The sequence below is a fragment of the Rana temporaria genome, chromosome 5 (genome assembly GCF_905171775.1).
Source record: "Rana temporaria chromosome 5, aRanTem1.1, whole genome shotgun sequence".
Taxonomy (NCBI): Eukaryota; Metazoa; Chordata; class Amphibia; order Anura; family Ranidae; genus Rana; species Rana temporaria.
Window position 1 is genome coordinate 314,558,468 of NC_053493.1, and position 21,315 is coordinate 314,579,782.

At 42.4% G+C, this 21,315-nt stretch overlaps 1 protein-coding gene across 1 annotated transcript in view; it reads right to left on the minus strand.

Moving 5' to 3' along the window:
• PRKDC (protein kinase, DNA-activated, catalytic subunit) overlaps positions 1 to 21,315 on the minus strand; it is a 677,570-nt gene that overhangs the window by 11,234 nt on the left and 645,021 nt on the right. The window contains exon 86 of the mRNA XM_040354170.1: positions 1,039 to 1,178. Coding sequence (XP_040210104.1) covers positions 1,039 to 1,178 — 140 coding nt within the window. The remainder of the gene's footprint in view (positions 1 to 1,038; positions 1,179 to 21,315) is intronic.

Sequence of the window (21,315 nt, forward strand, 5' to 3'; positions counted from 1 at the left end):
CGGCAGCAGCTGCTGCCACAACCGAGAAATCCACCTCTTCAGGCAGCAGGCTACAGTTATCGCGGCGGGAGAGGGCCCCCCTCCCGCGCCCTCCACCGCTTACCGGAGCCGTCGGCAGCAGCTGAGGCGATCGGGTCCCGTTTCCTGCTTGCCATGGATGCAAGTGAGGGCAAGATGGCCCCCAACGTCTCCATAGCAGGGCGGAAGCGACGTCAAAACGTCACTTCCGCCCATGTGTCTTAAAGGCACTTTTTTTGTTGTCATTTTTTCAAATGACACATTTTTTTAGGTCTTTTTGACCCCAGATCTCATATTTAAGAGGACCTGTCATGCTTTTTTCTATTACAAGGACAGTTTACATTCCTTGTAATAGGAATAAAAGTGACCCATTTTTTTTTTTTTTTTTTAAACAGTGTAAAAATAAATAAAATGAAGTATAATAAATAAGAAAACAAACAAAAATTTTTTTTAAAGCGCCCCCATCCCGACGAGCTTGCGCGCAGATGCGAAGCATACGTGAGTAGCGCCCACATATGAAAATGGTGTTCAAACCACACAAGTGAGGTATCGCCGCAATCGTTAGAGCAAGAGCAATAATTCTAGCCCTAGATCTTCTCTAACTCAAAAGATGCAACCTGTAGAATTTTTTAAACGTCGCCTATGGAGATTTTTAAGGGTAAAAGTTTGACGCCATTCCATGAGCGGGCGCAATTTTAAAGCGTGACATGTTGGGTATCATTGGGTATTTACTTGGCGTAACATTATCTTTCACAATATAAAAAAAAATTGGGCTAACTTAACTGTTGTCTTATGACAACAGTAAAATAAAATCCCAAAAAAAGTGCGCTTGTAAGACCACTGCGCAAATACGGTGTGACAAAAGTATTGCAATGACCGCCATTTTATTCTCTTGGGTTTTAGAAAAAATATGTAATGTTTGGGGGTTCCAAGTAATTTTATAGCAAAAAAAAATAGTTTTTAACGTGTAAACACCGAGTCTGAAAAACAGGCTCGGGGCTTAAGTGGTTAAGTACTTACCACGTGATTTCCCTTGGATTTACACCTCCTAATTTTCGTCTTGCGCAGTTAATTTTCTGCACAGGATACCAACCCTGTGATTCAGTGTTTACGTCCTTACGCCACTCTCCTCCTTTCTTCATCTGCTTTGTCTCAAGATTCTGAGTAGAAACAAATACAAATAGAACATATATTAATTTTTTTAAAACATTTTAACCACTTGAGCTCTGGGAGGTTTTACCCCCTTCATGACCAGAGCATTTTTTGCTTTTCAGCACTGTGTGTTAATTTAACTGGCAAGTGTGCAGTCATGCAGCACTGTACGCAAATATAATTTGTGTAATCAAATATTTACACAAATGGAGCTTTCTTTTTGTGAAATTCCATCACCACTGATTTTTTAAAGTTTGAAAGGAAAGGAAAGTTTGAAAAACCAAAAAACACAAACACTATATTTTCTACTTTCTGTATCCAATAAAAACATTTTGAAAAATCAAACTTCTTCATAAATTTAGACCGAAGTGTATTCTGCCACATGTCATTGGTAAAGAAAAAAATCCCAATAAGTATTTATTGGTTTGTGTGAAAGTTATAGAGTCTTCAAACTATGGCATATATACTGGAATTTACACAGCTATGACAATATACTGGTAATGCAGGTGATCCGCAACTTATAGTGTGACTGTGATAGTGTTGTGGGCAATTTGGCACTAGCCAACGCTGGATGGGAGGTACACTAAATGACTGACATCAATAATGACACTAATACAGTGTTCAGTGCTAATATTATACACTGTCACTGTACTAATGACAATGGTTGGGATGGGGTTAACATCTAGGGGCAATTAAAGGGTTAAAGTTTAGTGGTAGAAGGTATACAGCTATAGCATGGGTGCTCAACCTGTGGCTCTCCAGCTGTTGCAGAACTACAATTCCCATGAGGCATTGGAAGCCGCTGACAGTTACAAGCATGACTCTTGAAGGCAGAGGCATGATGGGACTTGTAGTTCCGCAACAGCTGGAGAGCCACAGGTTGAGCACCCTAGAGCTATAGGGTCATATACTATACACGGTCCGTGTTCATCCGATCCCCCCATAGGGGAGAGCGGAGGAAAGACAGGGCGGTCCCTGCACAGTGTGCGGGGACCGCCCTGTCAGCTGCCAGCTCAGCAGGGATTTTACGGAGGATGCCCGCTGAGCTTTTGCGGACACACGGAGGCGGATCATTAATGATCCAGCCCGTGTGAAAGGGCCCAAAGGCACACTGGTACTGTCAGGTTGAAATGTTTTTCATTTTGTTTGTTTTTTATCTTTTTCCCAGTTCCTGCAAAAGGCAATATGGAAGTTGTACTGAGAATTTATATAAGTTACAGTATAAAGTCTGAATGAATACTCCCTGTAGTTGTAAAATTGTGTCTTCTTTTGTATGGACTGTATATATACATATCTGTATTGAAAGTGCCTTTTGCTTTAAAAGTCTTTTGATTTAAAAAAGTAAAAGGGTTAAAGTGATTATAAACGCTCATCTTGTAAAACAGCTTATTCAGTTTAAAAGAGATGAAAGGCAAAACATTCGTATATAGCTATAATAAAGTACATGGTACAACAGGCACATATTAGGAATATGAAGCGTCGGGGTAACAAACGCTTTAACTGTGTGCCTAAGGCCTCGTACACACGACCGAACATGTCTGCTGAAACTGGTCCGTGGACCAGTTTCAGCAGACATGTTCGGTCGTGTGTACGGCCGACCGAACAAATGTCCGGCGGATCGGACAGGTTTCCAGCGGACAAATGTTTTAGCATGCTAAGAAACATGTCCGCTGGAAGCCTGTCCGTCGGACATGATCGGTCGTCTGTACGACTTACCGGACATGTCCGCTGGGCCGCCATCCCTCGCATGCGTCGAAGTGATTCGACGCATGCGTGGAAGCATTGACCCTCCAGGGTCGCGCACGTCGCTGCGTCATCGTCGCGGCCACGTCACCGCGCTGTCTGTCCGCGCGGATTTCGGTTTGATGGTGTGTACAACCATCAGACCGAAATCTCCGAGAGGACATGTCCGATGAAAACGGTCCGGCGGACCGTTTTCATCGGACTGTCCGCTCGTCTGTACGGGGCCTTACAGTATGTAATGTACGCTACTTTTAACTTACTGTCTGTTTTTTCTCCCTGTTTTGCAGGGAGAAGAAAAAGCCAGATCGCAATTCTCTGTATACAGGGTTCAGTGTTTTTGTAAAAACAGATCTCTGTGTGTGGCTGGCCACAGAGTCTAATCAAAGCACGGGGTGTCGGGTCTTCAAACCCAGAAGAGAGGCTGCAATGTACAGGTGTGTCGCCCAGGCTGAACCTGCCACCCACTCATAGTACAACTACTGTGGGTGGGCGGCAAGCAGGTAAAGTCATACAAAGCAGCCAAGTGAAGTATGAGCATTTCATTTTAGTACAGACATAACCATAAGAGAATGTGTAACAAGAGAAGGATAATTTGTATACATTTGACACTGTAATCCCCAAGATATTCAAGCTAAGGGTCATGAAAAACGTATTTTTCAAATTAAAAACAATCTCTTAATGCATGACCCCATTAAAAACTAATATAAAAAACCTGGTGGTGCTTTACACCTACAAACGTATAAATGGTGTCAGTCTTAGGTTAACCTTAATTACCAGTGCAAATCATATATTTTATGTGCAAAACATATATAGATATGTATTTCTAAATGCATAAAATGCTTTGAATCTATAAGTGATGTACATCCATTAACCACTTAAGACCCGGATCAAAATGCAGCTAAAGGACCTTGCCCCTTTTTTGCGATTCGGCACTGCGTCGCTTTAACGGACAATTGTGCGGTCGTGCGACGTGGCTCCCAAACAAAATTGGCGTCCTTTTTTTCCCACAAATAGAGCTTTCTTTTGGTGGTATTTGATCACCTCTGCAGTTTTTATTTTTTGCGCTATAAACAAAAATAGAGCAACAATTTTAAAAAAATTCAATATTTTTTACTTTTTGCTATAATAAATATCCCCCAAAAATATATATATATAAAAAAAAATATATATATATATATATATATATTAAAAAAAAAATGTTTTCCTCAGTTTAGGCCGATACGTATTCTTCTACCTATTTTTGGTAAAAAAAAATCTCAATAAGCATTTATCGGCTGGTTTGCGCAAAATGTATAGCGTTTACAAAATAGGGGATAGTTTTATTGGATTTTTATTATTTTTTACTACTAATGGTGGCGATCAGCGATTTTTTTCGTGACTGCAACATTATGGCGGACACTTCGGACAATTTTGACACATTTTTGGGACCATTGTCATTTTCACAGCAAAAAATGCATTTAAAATGAATTGTTTATTGTGAAAATGACAGTTGCAGTTTGGGAGTTAACCACAGGGGGCGCTGTTGGGGTTATGTGTTCCCTGAAGTTTGTTTACAACTGTAGGAAGGTGTGGCTGTAGGTGTGACGTCATCGATTGTGTCCCCCTATAAAAGGGATGACACGATCGATGACGGAGCCACAGTGAAGAACGGGGAAGCCGTGTTTACACACGGCTCTCCCCGTTCTTCAGCTCCGGGGACTGATCGCGGGACTCCAGCGGCAATCAGGTCCGCGAGTCCCGCGGTCACGGAGCTTTGGACCGGGTCGCGGGAACACGCCGCGGGCTCGCGCCCGCGACCCCACGTGCCATTCTGCTGACGTATATCAGCGTGAAGGGGTCCTTAAGTGGTTAAGCAATGATTATTATGTCCAGTGTTCAGATGATACTACACTTTCAAACCACAGGCATTATGTACCTACTAACCTGTGCATGTGGCTGTTTCTATATTGGCAAGACCATACAAGAATTTTGAAAACGGGCATACGGCCACATGCCAAGTGTGAAAACATGTAATCCGGATTTCCCCTTGGGTCGTCCTGTGACGATTGTGCACAATGGAAAATTTCCTAAGATCCTATGTTTTCTTATTCTAGATAGGATACACCCCACCTACCATGTGGGAGATTGGAACAAAAAAAGTACTCCAATGTAAGCAAAGTTGGCTTGAGGCCACCTCTCCTCCCGGGTTTAAATGAGGCAGTCAACTTTAGGCCCTTTCTTGATGGCTTCATTTCCACAAGTTTTAAAAAAAAAGAAAAATAGTACTGTCTTGTAACTATGAAGGATTCTGATCTTCACAATTCACTCCTTTCATTTTGGTGGGAACGTCACTTCCATTACACAATCTGATAGAACACCTACAAAGACGCAACAAGTGATATCAACCCCCCCTTCTGGGTGGGGCTACGCCGTGCACCGCTCTTCCTGGGGACTAGGCCAGAATGCATGGTGGGATGTGCCCGCCTTTCCCATGGTGCACCCCATAATTCCGCCTTATTTAGGGAAGTAGTCTGAACTCTCGACCCTGGATGTATGATACACCACCATTTCTCACCAAGGCTAGCATGTGGATATGCAGGTATGATACCCATGCTTATTTCAGCATTTTATCCTTTGTGGATGCTGCCAGTGGATCTTTCTATATTTATAACCTTGGTCATTTTCATTTTATGGTTATTTGTTTTGGCCTTTTGCCGAACCTAAAAAGTCTTTCATAACTGCCATGTATGATAAGCACTTCAACTCTGAAAAATGCACTCAATTTTTTTTATTGGTGTGGTGTCACCATATTTGTACTATTGCCCCTTTAGTATCTTATTGACCCATGGAATTTTTCACCATCATTGCACCCTAAATAACATGTGCTGCTGTGGAGACTTCTATACTATATTTTGTCCGATTTAAAGCCCTACTGGACTAATATATGTAAATTGGATAGCACATGATTACCAGCTGCTATAGGCACTACATATTTTTCTGCTGGTTCAGATGAGCTGTGCTTTCCATTTCATATAATAAAAAGCTTGATACAGTATACCTCCCTCTGGCACTATATCCACAAAGACTGCCCTTGATGTATATGTACAGTGCCTTGAAAAAATAATTCATACCCCTTGAAATTTTCAACATTTTGTCATGGAGCGAAATACAGGGCAATCTTAGAAGTAAACCTGTTAGGCCTCGTACAGACGAGCGGACCTGTCCGATGAAAACGGTCCGCGGAGATTTTGGTCTGATGGTTGTACACACCATCAAACCAAAATCCCAGCGGACAGACAGCGCGGTGACGTGATGGCGGCGACGTGCGCGAACCCGGAAGTTCAATGCTTCCACACATGCCCCAAATCACTTCGACGTCATGCGCGGGTTCTCGGGCCAGCGGACATGTCCAGTGAGTCATACTGACCATCGGACATGTCCGGCGGAGATTTTGGTCTGATGGTTGTACACACCATCAAACCAAAATCCCCGCGGACAGACAGCGCGGGGGTTGTGATGGCGACGCGGCGACGTGCGCGAACTCGGAAGTTCAATGCTTCCACGCATGCGTCAAATCACTTCGACGTCATGCGCGGGTTCTCGGGCCAGCGAACATGTCCGGTTAGTGATACTGACCATCGGACTAAGAAACATTTGTCCGCTGGAAACCTGTCCGGTCAGCCGGAAAATTGTCCGGTGGGCCCTACACACGACCGAACATGTCCGCGGAAACTGGTCCGCGGACCAGTTTCAGCAGACATGTTCGGTCGTGTGTACGAGGCCTTAGAGTCTGCAAAAGACTTGAGACTGGAGAGGAGGTTCACCTTCCAGCAAGACAATGACCTAAACATACAGCCAGAGCTACAATGAAATGGTTTAGAATTAGATCAAAGTATATTCATGTGTTAGAATGGCCCAGTCCAAGTCCAGACCTAAATCCAATCTGTGAACAGCAATTTTCAAGTCTTGCCACAGATGCTCTCCATCCAATCTGACAGAGCTTGAGCTATTTTGCAAAGAAGAATGGGCAAAAAGTTCACTCTAGATGTGCAAATCTGGTAGAGACATACCCAAAAAGACTTGCAGCTATAATTGCAGCGAAAAGTGGTTCTACAAAGTTTTGACTCAGGGGGGATAAATACAAATGTATTTTCAGATATATTTGCAAAAAATTTTGAAAACGGTTTTCCTTCCACTTCACAATTATGTGCCACTTTGTATTAGTCTATCACATAAAATCACAATGAAATACAAATACGTTTTTGGTTGTAACATAATGTGGAAAATTTCATGGGGTATGAATATTATTTTATTTTACCAAGTGTTTATTAGCATGTAATCCAACATAACACAACAGTTTTTAGGTTGTTACATTGCGTGACAGGCAAACAAAGAGATAAGGCAGAAAAAACATAATGGTATAAAGAGGCACGAGTAATAAAAACATACAGGTAACAAACCTAATGTCCCATGACATTTAATAGATGGCAGACCAAAATTTGCCTTCTGAAGTGTCCATTAGCGGATAGGGTTTCTATAATCAAAATGTCTACTTATACTGCCTGGACATAGGCAAACTCCTAACCACAACATTTGTTGGCATATCAGGCAGGATACATTGTTTAAAGTTGACATAAATGAAAAGCAACCTGGAAAACATAATGATTCAACGATAACCATCTCGGTCTGGTCTATACCTGGCAGCCTAATAAAGGTATGGATTGAATGTATAAAACATAGCGAAGAGAAGGAAACATTTAAAGCGGTTGTATACCCTCATATACTACTAGTAAGCCTACATTAAGGCTTACCTGTAGGTAGGGCTACGCATCTTCACCGGTCTCACAATTCGATGCGATTACGATTATAAAGTCCACGATTCGATTCCGTGATGCATCACGATTGCAGCGCAAGTGCGCATGGCTCTCCCCCCAAAATACTAAAGGAGATGATCAGAGACTGCGGACATAGTACAGGAGACGATCAGAGACTGCAGACATAGTACAGGAGACGATCAGATACTGCAGACATAGTACAGGAGATGATCAGAGACTGCGGACATAGTACAGGAGACGATCAGAGACTTCAGACATAGTACAGGAGACGATCAGATACTGCAGACATAGTACAGGAGATGATCAGAGACGGCAGACTTGCTACAGGAGATGATCAGAGACTGCAGACATGCTACAGGAGATGATCAGAGACTGCAGACATGCTACAGGAGATGATCAGAGACTGCAGACATGCTACAGGAGATGATCAGAGACAGTGGACATGCTACAGGAGAGGATCAGAGACTGTGGACATAGTACAGGAGATGGTCTATATTTCTCCTCCATACAGCCCAGTCCCCGCCTGCAGTGACAATGACTTATTACAGGTGACACATCAGATTCCACTACATGTCCGTACCCCCCCTGTGTCCCCGGATCACAGCACCCCCTCCTCCTCTGTACTTACATGCTGTTCTGCGCACAGAGGATGATTGGAGAGAACAATGAGGAAAATACATTTGCCGGATTTTCTTATAGTGTGCACCCCACTTTATCTGGATTGTCACCATTCAATGCATGTTTTTATGCATTTTATTGTGGATTTTTAAAATACACTAAATGTGCATTTTCAGTGTGTTTTTATGTACTGCCATTGTCATCAATACGCCCTTTAAAAATGCACAGATGACAATGAACCCTCAATAAAAATATCAGTACAAGATACAAGATATTTGCAGAAAATCAAGTACCAATGTCTGGGCGTGCCGGCTCTTGAATGGGAGCCTGCCGGAAAGTGCCGGAAATGTGCACATGTGCGGGATCGAGCCATTCCGTGGGCATGCGTGGGAGTGGCGTCATCGCCGCTCCGGGCCGGTCACAGCACCAGAGCGGTGATACCCTGAAGTCACTCCGGGTATCATGGCAATGGAGAGGAACAAGGGTCGGTGCGGATTCTTTTATCTAAAATAAGTAATTGATAATGAGCTAGTATGATAGTCATACTAGCTCATTATGCCTTTGCCTTGCAGTTTTTTTTTCTGGGTATACAACCACTTTAAAAGGTAAGAAGGAAAGTCCAGTAGAAAAGAGGAGAGTGAGGAAAGGGGAAAGGAGGGAGGAGAGTCCATGGGATGTGCGTCAGGGAAGTATCAGATCAGGAGAAGTGTGCTGTCAAATCGAGAGGGTTGGAAGTACGTGATCCATGGCTGCCAGACTGGAATTTGTCATGCGTGTCTAAAAGTATGGCAGTCAGCTTCTCGTTTACCATGACCTCATTCATACGATTTTTAACTGCTTCAAAACTGAGTGCAGGGGATTTCTAGGCTTTTGTGATGGTCAATTTAGTTGCAGTAAAGAGATGGTGAGCTAGTTGCTGCTCCGGGCATAACAACTCTTGGTTTACCAAGAAGGGCTTTTAACCACTTAATCGCCGCCTGCACATTTACGTCGGCAGAATGGCACGGCTGGGCACATGCACGTACAGGTACGTCCTGTGCTAGTGCCCAGCCGCGGGAAGCACCGGGACCCGATCGCCGCTGGAGTCCCGCGATCTGTCCCCGGAGCTGAAGAACGGGGAGAGCTGTGTGTAAACACAGCTTTCCCGTTCTTCACTGTGGCGGCGTCATCGATCGTGTGATCCCTTTTATAGGGATACACAATCGATGACGTCACACCTACAGCCACACCCCCTACAGTTAGAAACACATATTAGGTCATACATAACCCCTTCAGTGCCCCCTTGTGGTTAACTCCCAAACTGCAATTGGCATTTTCACAGTAAACAATGCATTTTAAATGCATTTTTTTGCTGTGAAAATGACAATGGTCCCAAAAATGTGCCAACATTGTCCGAAGTGTCCGCCATAATGTCGCAGTCACGAAAAAAATCGCTGATCGCCGCCATTAGTAGTAAAAAAAAAAAAATTAATAAAAATCCAATAAAACTATTCCCAATTTTGTAAACGCTATAAATTTTGTGCAAACCAACCGATAAACGCTCATTGCGATTTTTTTTTTTACAAAAAATAGGTAGAAGAATACGTATCGGCCTAAACTAAGGAAAAAATTTTTTTTTTTAGATATTTTTGGGGGATATTATAGCAAAAAGTAAAAAATATTGAATTTTTTTCAAAATTGTCGCTCTACTTTTGTTTATAGCGCAAAAAATAAAAACCGCAGAGGTGATCAAATACCACCAAAAGAAAGCTAAAAGGACGCCAATTTTGTTTGGGAGCCACGTCGCACGACTGCGCAATTGTCTGTTAAAGCGACGCAGTGCCGAATCGCAAAACCTGGCTGGGTCCTTTAGCTGCCTAAAGGTCCGGGTCTTAAGTGGTTAAGGTTTATGTGAAATAAGGTGCAAAGAATGGTATAAACCCTGACCCATAACCTGGAATATGAATATTTTCTCAAGGCACTGGGCTGGATTCAGAAAGATCAGCCGATCTTTCTGCTGGCGTAACGTATCTCAGATACATTACGCCGCCGTAACTTTGGGCGCAAGTTCCGTATGCAGAAAGAACTTGCGCCCTTAGTTACGGTGGCATAACGTATGTGTGGCGGCGTAAGCCCGCCTAATTCAAATGGGGATGTTGGGGGCGTGTTATTTAAATTTCACTTGACCACGCGTATTTTAAGTTTTTTGTGAACGGCGCATGCGTCGTTCGTGAAAAAATCCCAGTGCGCATGCTCGAAAACTCGACGCAGGAACGACGACCATACTTAACATAGGATACGCCTCATATCAGGGATAACTATACGCCGAAAAAAGCCTAACGTAAACGACGTAAAAAAATGCGCCGGCCGGACGTACGTTTCTGAATCAACGTAACTACCGAATTGGCATATTCCTCGCGAAAATATATGGAAGCGCCACCTAGCGGCCAGCGTAAATATGCAGCCTAAGATACGACGGTGTAAGGCACTTACACCAGTCGGATCTTAGGGAAATCTATGCGTAACTGATTCTCTGAATCAGGCGCATTGATACGACGACCCGCACTCAGAGATACGCCGTCGTATCAGGAGATACGCCGTCGTATCTCCTATCTGAATCCGGGCCACTGTATGTATGTGTGTATATATTACACACACACAGTCATGGCCGAAATTGTTGGCACCCCATATTTTTTTCCAGAAAATCAAGTATTTCTCACAGAAAAGTATTGCAGTAACACATGTTTTGCTATACACATGTTTATTCCCTTTGTATGTATTGGAACAAAACAAGAAAAGGAGGAAAAAAGCCAATTGGACATAATGTCACACAAAACTCCAAAAATGCAACCCAAAATCCTTTGGTAATCCTCAGATTTCATGACGCCTTGCACACATTCAAGGCACCCAAGGCAGAAAAACAGCCCCAAAACATCATTGAACCTCCACCATATTTGACTGTAGGTACTGTATTGTGGTACAGTGTTCTTTCCTTGGTAGGCCTCATTCCATTTTCGGTAAACAGTAGAATGATGTGCTTTACCAAAAAGCTCCATCTTGGTCTCATCTGTCCACAAGACATTTTCCCAGAAAGATTTTGGCTTACTCATGTACATTTTGGCAAACTGTAGTCTTGCTTTTTATGTCTCTGTGTCAGCAGTAGGGTCCTCCTGGGTCTTCTGCCATAGCGTTTCATTCCATTTAAATGTCAACGGATTGTTTGCGCTGACACTGATGCTCCCTGAGCCTGCAGGACAGCTTGAATTTTTTTGGAACTTGTTTGGGGCTGCTCATCCAACCATCCGGACTATCCTGCGATGCGACCTTTCATATATTTTTCTCTTCCGTCCACGCCCAGAAAGATTAGCTACAGTGCCATTGGTTGCAAACTTCTTGATAATGTTGCGCACTGTGGACAAAGGCAAATCTAGATCTCTGGAGATGGACTTGTAACCTTGAGATTGTTGATATTTTTCCACAATTTTGGTTCTCAAGTCCTCAGACAGTTCTCTTCTCCTCTTTCTGTTGTCCATGCTTAGTGTGGCACACACAGACACACAATGCAAAGACTACGTGAACGTCTCTCCTCTTTATCTGCTTTCAGGTGTGATTTCTATATTGCCCACACCTGTTACTTGCCCCAGGTGAGTTTAAAGGATCATCACATGCTTGAAACAATCTTATATATCCACAATTTTGAAAGGGTGCCAAGAATTTTGACCAGCCCATTTTTGGAGATTTGTGTGACATTATGACCAATTGGCTTTTTTTCCTCCCTTTTTTTGTTTTGTTCCAATACACACAAAGGGAATAAACATGTGTATAGCAAAACATGTGTTACTGCAATACTTTTCTGTGAGAAATACTTTATTTTCTGGAAAAAATTCTGGGGTGCCAACAATTTCGTCCATGACTATACACACACACACACACACACACATATGTCTATTTCCCAAAGACAACCTCTGGATATGATGCTGAGCACATGCCCTCAACTTCTTTGGTCGACCCTGTTAAACCGCTGTATGGTCTTGGCCACCATACTGCAGCTCAGTTTCAGGTTTTTGGCAATCTTCTTGTATCTTGGTCGATCTTTATGTAGAGCAACAATAAAAAAATGTTTTAGATCATCAGAGTTCTTTGCCATGAGGTGCCATGTTGAACTTCCAGTGACCAGTATGAGAGAGCGATAACACCAAATTCAACACACCTGCTTCCCATTGACACCTGAGACCTTGTAACACTAACGAGTCACAGGACACTTGGGAGGGAAAATGGCTAATTGGGCCCAATTTGGACATTTTTACTTAGGGGTCTACCCACTTTTTTTTTACCAGTGGTTTAGACAGCAAATGTACACCGTTATACAAGCTGTACACTCACTACTTGACATTGTAGCAAAGTGTCATTTCTTTACGGTTGTCATATGAACAGATATAATAAAATATTTACAAAACTTTTGTGAGATACTGTGTGTGTGTATATATATATATACACACACACACACACACACACACACACACACACACACACACACAGTATCTCACAAAAGTTTTATAAATATTTTATTACATCTGTTCATATGACAACCGTAAAGAAATGACACTTTGCTACAATGTAAAGTAGTGAGTGTACAGCTTGTATAATGGTGTACATTTGCTGTCTAAACCACTGGTAAAAAAAAAAAAGTGGGTAGACCCCTAAGTAAAAATTTCCAAATTGGGCCCAATTAGCCATTTTCCCTTCCAAGTGTCCTGTGACTCATTAGTGTTACAAGGTCTCAGGTGTCAATGTGTTGAATTTGCAGGTGTGTTGAATTTGGTGTTATCGCTCTCTCATACTGGTCACTGGAAGTTCAACATGGCACCTCATGGCAAAGAACTCTGATGATCTAAAAAAATGTTTTTATTGTTGCTCTACATAAAGATCGACCAAGATACAAGATTGCCAAAAACCTGAAACTGAGCTGCAGTATGGTGGCCAAGACCATACAGCGGTTTAACAGGGTCGACCAAAGAAGTTGAGGGCATGTGCTCAGCGTCATATCCAGAGGTTGTCTTTGGGAAATAGACATATGAGTGCTGCCAGCATTGCTGCAGAGATAGAAGGGGTGGGGGGTCAGCCTGTCAGTATTCAGTCCATATGCCGCACACTGCATCAAATTGGTCTGCATGGCTGTCATCCCAAAAGGAAGCCTCTTCTAAAGATAATGCAAAAGAAAACCTGCAAACAGTTTGCTGAAGACCAACAGACTAAGGACATGTATTGTGGTCTGATGAGACAAAGATAAACTAATTTTGTTTAGATGATGGTGTCACATGTGTGTGGTGGCAACCAGATGAGGAGTACAAAGACAAGTGTGTCTTGCCTACAGTCAAGCATGGTGGTGGGAGTGTCATGGTCTGGGGCTGTGTGCGTGCGTGCGTATTTTTATGGCCAGTCTTATTCATTCTATACATTTTTTTTTTATGTGCTTACACCTCTACATTTTGGTTCCTATTACCACAACATATTCATTATTTTTTGCACTGAAATGTAACATTATCCACGATGTTACATATTTTTTCATTACAGTCAGGTCCATACATATTGGGACATCGACACAATTCTAATATTTTTGGCTCTAAACACCACCACAATAGATTTGAAATGAAACAGACAGGATGTGCTTTAAAGGGTCACTAAAGGAAAAACAATTTGTTGAAATTACTGTTTACAGGGTATAGAGACATAAAAGTTAACCGATTCCTTTTAAAAATGATTAAAAATAGATTAAATTCTATCATATAATGTGCCTCTAGTTTCACTTTCGGTTTTAAACTGGTTTCATGTTTATGTGAAGTAAAGAGACCCACAGAACAAAAACAAACAAATCCAGGGCAGTGTTTTGTTTTTAAAATGAATCTGATTGTGGTTCTGAGGAGTTTTAGACACACAGCTTAGACCACAGTGAGAAGCTCCCATGAGTTTTTTCATAAGGAGCCAGACAAGCAGGAAGTGTGGAGATCACAGCAGAATTACAGCTACTTCAAAGCAAAAACGAACAATGAAGACATGAAACCAGTACTGCAGTAAGGTAAAGGAAGCTATTTAGCTAAAAAAAATAAATTCATTTAGTGATCCTTTAACTGCAGACTTTCAGCTTTAATTTGAGGGTATTTACATCCAAATCAGGTGAACGGTGTAGGAATTACAACAGTTTGTATATGTGCCTCCCACTTTTTAAGGGACCAAAAGTAATTGGACAATTGGCTGCTCAGCTGTTCCATGGCCAGGTGTGTGTTATTCTCTCATTATCCCATTTACAAGGAGCAGATACAAGGTCCAGAGTTAATTTCAAGTGTGCTATTTGCAATTTGAATCTGTTACTGTCAACTCTCAATATGAGATCCAAAGAGCTGTCACCATCAGTGAAGCAAGCCATCATTAGGCTGAAAAAAACAGGGCTGTGGAGTCGGTAGATAAATGTTCCGACTCCTCAGTTTTATGTACTTCCGACTCCGACTCCTCGACTCCGACTCCTCGACTCCGACTCCTCTGTATTAATATGCAAATGTATTTTATACATTCCTTGAGGGAAAGAAACGCAACCTACCACCAGTGTCATCTTAAGAGCATTATAGGCCCCCGGGCAATACAGTGCACTGGGGCCCTGTCTACACAATCACACACTAGAATTTACTGACAAAAATCATAACATTTACTGGCAGAACCACATTTTTTACTGCCACTGCAAAAAAAGTACCTAAAATTACAGTTTTCAGTGCCCGACAATGCAAATGTCAGTATTTAAACTATAAACATATAGCTAGTGCTATTAGAAATGTGTTTAAGTTAAACAAAAGTAAAAAAAAAAAAATGTCTTCATTGACATGAAGGTCAGGTTACTATAACCCAGCCAGCACAGAGTTTCCTCTTACATCGGCGTCTGCAGGATTCCCCCTTACAGTGAAAGGGAACTCTTATGTAAAGGGGAACTCTGCAGATCATGATCTAAGGGGGGAACTCCGATGTGGAGGGGGGCTATGGTGACCAGAGACAACCTTATATCAGAGTCCACTGCTTTCTCTTTGCCACTTACATCAGGGTCCGCAGACTGAGTTCCCCCTTGCATTGTAAGGGGGAATCCTGCAGACTCTGATGTGGGGGGTACTCTGGTGACCAGAGACCACCTTCCTTAGATTAAATACACTAAGGTAAGGGGGGTCACTAATATAGGAGGGGGAACCTTTATATCAGTGCCCCCTTACATTTTTGCATTCACTCCCCCCTTACATCAGCAACCCCCCCGCACTCGTGGAGGACCGGATCTTCTCTGTGATTTCCGCAAACTGGGCATGGGCAGTTCTAACCCATCACTCTCTATAATTTTTTACTGGGGTTGCTGGGCAGCCGGTGGGGCCCCCCAGGCAAGCGGGGCCCCCGGGCAACTGCCCAGCATGCCCAATGGAAAAGATGGCCCTGCCTACCACAGGACTACTGGCTGGGAAGCCAACAGTCTACTGTATTGCACAGTTTAAGCAAAAGACAAACACAATGAAAACAAAGTTTTATAAAAAAAAAAATATTAATCAATCAAGTGGCTGGATAGTAGCAGCAGGCATAAACATCAGGAACAGGATCTTTACCAGTTCAAAAATACAAACCACATTATTTGGTTGTTTTAGAACAAAAACAAAGCTTATCTTATAATGAACCAAAAACAAAATCTGTAAAACCTAGAAATGGTTTATATTAATCTTGAAATGTAGTTCTAGGCTTAGCAAATGCAAATCAATTCAATGTAGAGTTCTAAAGAAGAGAATTGCCTCTGCCAGATCCTCTTCCATAGAGGCTCTTAAGTCAGACTTTATTATTTTTAGGGCTGAAAATAATCTTTCGACACTGACTTGGGTGGGTGGCATTGCAGTAACTATTCTGGCCACATCACTAACGATCTCTGGATAAACAAGGATGGCTTCTTCAACAGTAAGTTTTGATGTGCGATCATACTTTTCAACTTCTTTTAGTGCTTTATAAAACTCCTGTTGGAATTTTTTTTTTAATTCCAATCTAAATTTAATAGGAGTCGGAGTCGGTGCATTGTTTGCCGACTCCGACTCCAGGTACCCAAAATTTCCCCCGACTCCGACTCCACAGCCCTGGAAAAAACAAAACAAACGCATCAGAGAGAGAGAGAGCAAAAACATTAGGTGTGGCCAAAACAACTGTTTGGAACATCCTTAAAAAGAAAGAACGCACCGGTGAGCTCAGCAACACCAAAAGACCCCGAAGACCAGGGAAAACAACTGGTGGATGACCGAAGAATTTGTTCCATGGTGAAGAAAACACCCTTCACAACAGTTGGCCAGATCAAGAACACGCTCCAGGAGGTAGGTGTATGTGTGTCAAAGTCAACAATCAAGAGAAGACTTCACCAGAGTGAATACAGAGGGTTCACCACAAGATGTAAACCATTGGTGAGCCTCAAAAACAGGAAGGCCAGATTAGAGTTTGCCTAACAACATCTAAAAAAGCCTTCACAGTTCTGGAACAACATCCTATGGACAGTTTCTCGGGCAATATTATCTGCTCATATTCAGCCAAATGCTTCAGAACTCATTGGACAGCTTCACAGTGCAGATGGACAATGACCCAAAGCATACTGCGAAAGCAACCAAAGAGTTCTTTAAGGGAAAGAAGTGGAATGTTATGCAATGGCCAAGTCAATCACCTGACCTGATTCTGATTGAGCATGCATGTCACTTGCTGAAGACAAAACTGAAGGGAAAATGCCCCAAGAACAAGCAGGAACTGAAGACAGTTGCAGTAGAGGCCTGGCAGAGCATCACCAGGGATGAAACCCAGCGTCTGGTGATGTCTATGCGTTCCAGACTTTAGGCTGTAATTGACTGCAAATGATTTGCAACCAAGTATTAAAAAGTGAAAGTTTGATTTATAATTGTTAATCTGTCCCATTACTTTTGGTCTCTTAAAAAGTGGGAGGCACATATACAAACGGTTGTAATTCCTACACCGTTCACCTGATTTGAATGTAAATACCCTCAAATTAAAGCTGAAAGTCTGCAGTTAAAGCACCTTTTGTTAGTTTCATTTCAAATCCATTGTGGTGGTGTATAGAGCCAAAAAGATCAGAATTGTGTTGATGTCCCAATATTTATGGACCTGACTGTAGATACTACCTAATGGGAATCCCGCACTAACAACGGCCTGCTTCTCTGGGCTGTCCTTGCCATGTCTTCCCACACTGCCCCCCTAGTATTTGGATGGACGCTGATGCAAGCCTTTTAATCTTTTGGCTATTACCATTTGTATACTGAACATTATTGTAAGAGGATGAAATTGAGTGTTTTGTCACCCATATTTGTGATACTTGTGGTTAAAGTTGTATGTTTACCTATAGATTTCTCCTCAGTCTGACCTGCTTTACATACACCCCTGATGAAAGAATGAGATCCTGAAACATGTTGGGTGCTTGTAGGGGACTACCATTGGATAAATCACTGCTCAACAACATTTTGTCTTGTATTGACAGTGTGCAGTACTGTTCTTGTATACCTTGTTTTTACCGTTTAAGTTTCACGTTTCATCAGCCATAACATCCTTTTAACCATTGTCCTCAATAAAATTTGTACTAAGCCTTTTTAATAATAGATTCCTGTATTTTGATATACTATAAGCCTAAAACATATTCTCACCTATAGCAGTTCATTATTTTAGTCACAAATCAAAAGTGTGTTCACAGTTCATCACAGTGCTCCAAACAAAGTAAAGTACATCCAGTGAATTTAAAGTGCTTGCTGCACTGTTAACCTCTCTTTTTCTCAGCACTGTGATGAACTGTGAACACACTTTTGATTTGTGACTAATATAATGAACTAGAGCAGGAATATGCAATTAGCGGACCTCCAGCTGTTGCAAAACTACAAGTCCCATCATGCTTCTGCCTCTGAGTGTTATGCTTGTGGCTGTCAGAGTCTTGCTATGCCTCATGGGATTTGTAGTTCTGCAACATCTGGAGGTCCGCTAATTGCATATCCCCGAACTAGAGTAAAGCTGGCCATACATTTTACAATTTTCTTGTTCAAATTCCCAAAAGCCTCATACACACGTTCGGACTTCAAACAAACTTTTCCGTGAATTTTTGTCCGAAGGGAGTTGGCCGGACACACCCATAGCATACACACGCTCTGGCTTTTCTGCAAACTTTCCTAAAACTTTGCCAACATCACATGGTTTTTCTGCTCTTTTCCGCCACCCTTTGTTCAACTTCTGCTATTGTTGGTCGATTTTAACATTGGTTCTGGGCATGCGTATTTGCACTTCGAACAAAAGTCAGATGGATTTCTTTATACACGATAGGACTTTGCACCATCGGATTTTTGTTGCCTTAAAGTTTGTCCGTTTGCAAACTTTTGTCCGATGAAAACCCAAAAAGTTTGTCCGATGGAGTGAACACACAATCAGATTTTTTGGAAAACTTGCTCATTTTGAAGTTTGTTGGCAAAAAGTCTGACCGTGTGTATGGGGCTTTAGATTTACCTTCAACTATGTAGTGCAAGGACCTGCAATGAATGCATACTAATTGAAAGTGTTTAGTTTTGACCTTATATTAGATGGTTTTGGTAAATCTAAAGGAAAATTGTATAATGTATGGCCAGCCTAAGGCAAATTGAGAAGTGGCATCATTAAAGTGGTTGTAAAGTCAGAAGTTTTTTTTTATCCTAATGCATTCTATGAATTAAGATAAAAAGCCTTCTATGTGCATCAGCCGCCCAACAGCACCCCCTAGTACTTACCTGAGCCCCAGAGATGTCCATGAGCTCCTCGGCCATCTGGATTTCTCCTCCGGATTGACCGAGACACCCTTGGCTCCTGCTGCTGTCAATCAAAGTCAGTTAGCCAATCAGGAGAGAGAGAGGGGGTGGGGCAGAAACGGGGCTTCATGTCTGAATGGACACAGGGAGCTGTGACTCAGCCCGGGTGCCCCCATAGCAAGCTGCTTGCTGTGGGGGCACTCGACAGGAGGAAGGGGCCTGGAGAGCCAAAAAGGGACCTGAGAAGAGAAGGAACCCAGGCTGCCCTGTGCAAAACCACTAAATAGAGAAGGTAAGTATAATATGCATGTTATTTTAAGAGAAACAAAAATTAGACTTTACAATCACTTCAATAGTATTTGTATATTTGATCCATCATCTGAATACTGCACATAATAATAGCCATTGCTTAAAGGTGTTGTAAAGGTACATGTTTTTTCACCTTAATGCATTGTATGCATTAAGGTGAAAAAACATCCACGCTCACACATGGACGTCTCCCTGATGTCACAGAGGTGAGGGCTGTGTGGGTCATCCTGGACAGTTGGGAGGTTGCTGCAGTTGCGCACCCCCTTTGGTGGTGGATGTCTCACTGATGCCTATACGTCACTGCCCGTACATGACGCTGGGGTGGAGCCTTCGGGCCCTTGTGGGTATATCTGGACGTTCACCACGGCTGGAACTCTGTTTCACAACTTGATGGTTGGATAGAGCGGTTACATCTCTAAGAACAAACTGAGGTACAATTTTTAAACTTTCTTTACTCCTATTGGGTCTGTTACATTGTTCTTTTACACATGTAATACTTATATCATTTCCACATTGTCCTGCAGTCTCCCTGCCCATACCAACTTTGTAACCATGTTGGTTTGCATTCATGTATATACCACATCCCAGATCTCAGATAGTCCTTTATGCTAACATACTTCAGTAAGCTTAATTCATTTACTTACATCTTTATATATAGATTACATGTTATCTAGTATAACCTTACACATTAAGCTCATATTGCAACCATGATGCCTTCTGATACATGTCCATCCTTGCAGATATTTTCTAGACATGATTACAAGGGGCTTAGGGGAGACTGCAGTGAGAAATACCCTCATCCAGACCATGCTAATCCTCCGGATGTTCCCCTGTTGTGGCTTTTGTTTGCTCCGTCACCTCAGCTCCCGAGCTGGATGCACTACACGCCGCCATCATGATATCCAGCGTTTGGCAATTCATTTCAGCCCATTGGTAAGTATGAGGTCCCTCTTCAGACCTCTCTTGCCAATCATTCCGCCTGCCCCCCATCTAATAACATACATCTATTGATTTTATCACTTACATTGCAGATACAACATTCATGCATCCACCCCTGAAGAAGTCAGCAGGGTCTCGCGAAACTAGTAGGGCTTTATTGATGCTTGTTTTATGCCTGCACATGCTGAGTATTATTGATGTCTGCATTATGTATACATATTTCCCTGTTTATATGTACCGTATTTATCGGGGTATTGCGCGCTCCGGCGTATAGCGCGCACCCCTAATGTAGACCCGATATTCCTGTAAAAAAAAACATTTTATTACTTACAGTTTTGGTGTCTTGCACAGCATCCATAGGCGGCCTCGGTGGAGTCCTCCCGGCTTCTCCCGTGCTGTCTCCGAGTCGAATCCCCGCTTCCCGCGGTATACGCCGATAAATACGGTATGTACATTTTATTTGCTTATTGTATATGTGTATCCACTGGCCCAGCAACTTTCAAGTTTTATTGTTGCTCACTGATGTATAACATTTGTAATAAATCTTTATATATTTATTTTCATCTGTGCTGTGTATATTGGCTATTATGCCGGGTGTGACGAGATCCTTTCTCGCCCAGGTCTTGCTCTCCCGACACTCCTCTGCTACCAGTGAGTCAGCTTGCAGATTGCAACGTCTGATGGTCCAGTCATCCAAGGTTCCGGGATCCGAATTACAGCTATGTGCCATTCGGACCCATTAAGAACAAACACCAGGCAGGCTGTATGTAAGTTCCAACAGGACTCTTTATTTTCAAGTACACAGCACACTTTTATACAGAATTTGGTACATCCCACCCCCAACAAGCGCTTTCCCATTGGTCAATTGTAAAGTATGCAGTCTTCACTCAGGCCCTCCTTGACCATGCAAATGAGGACTTGAAATA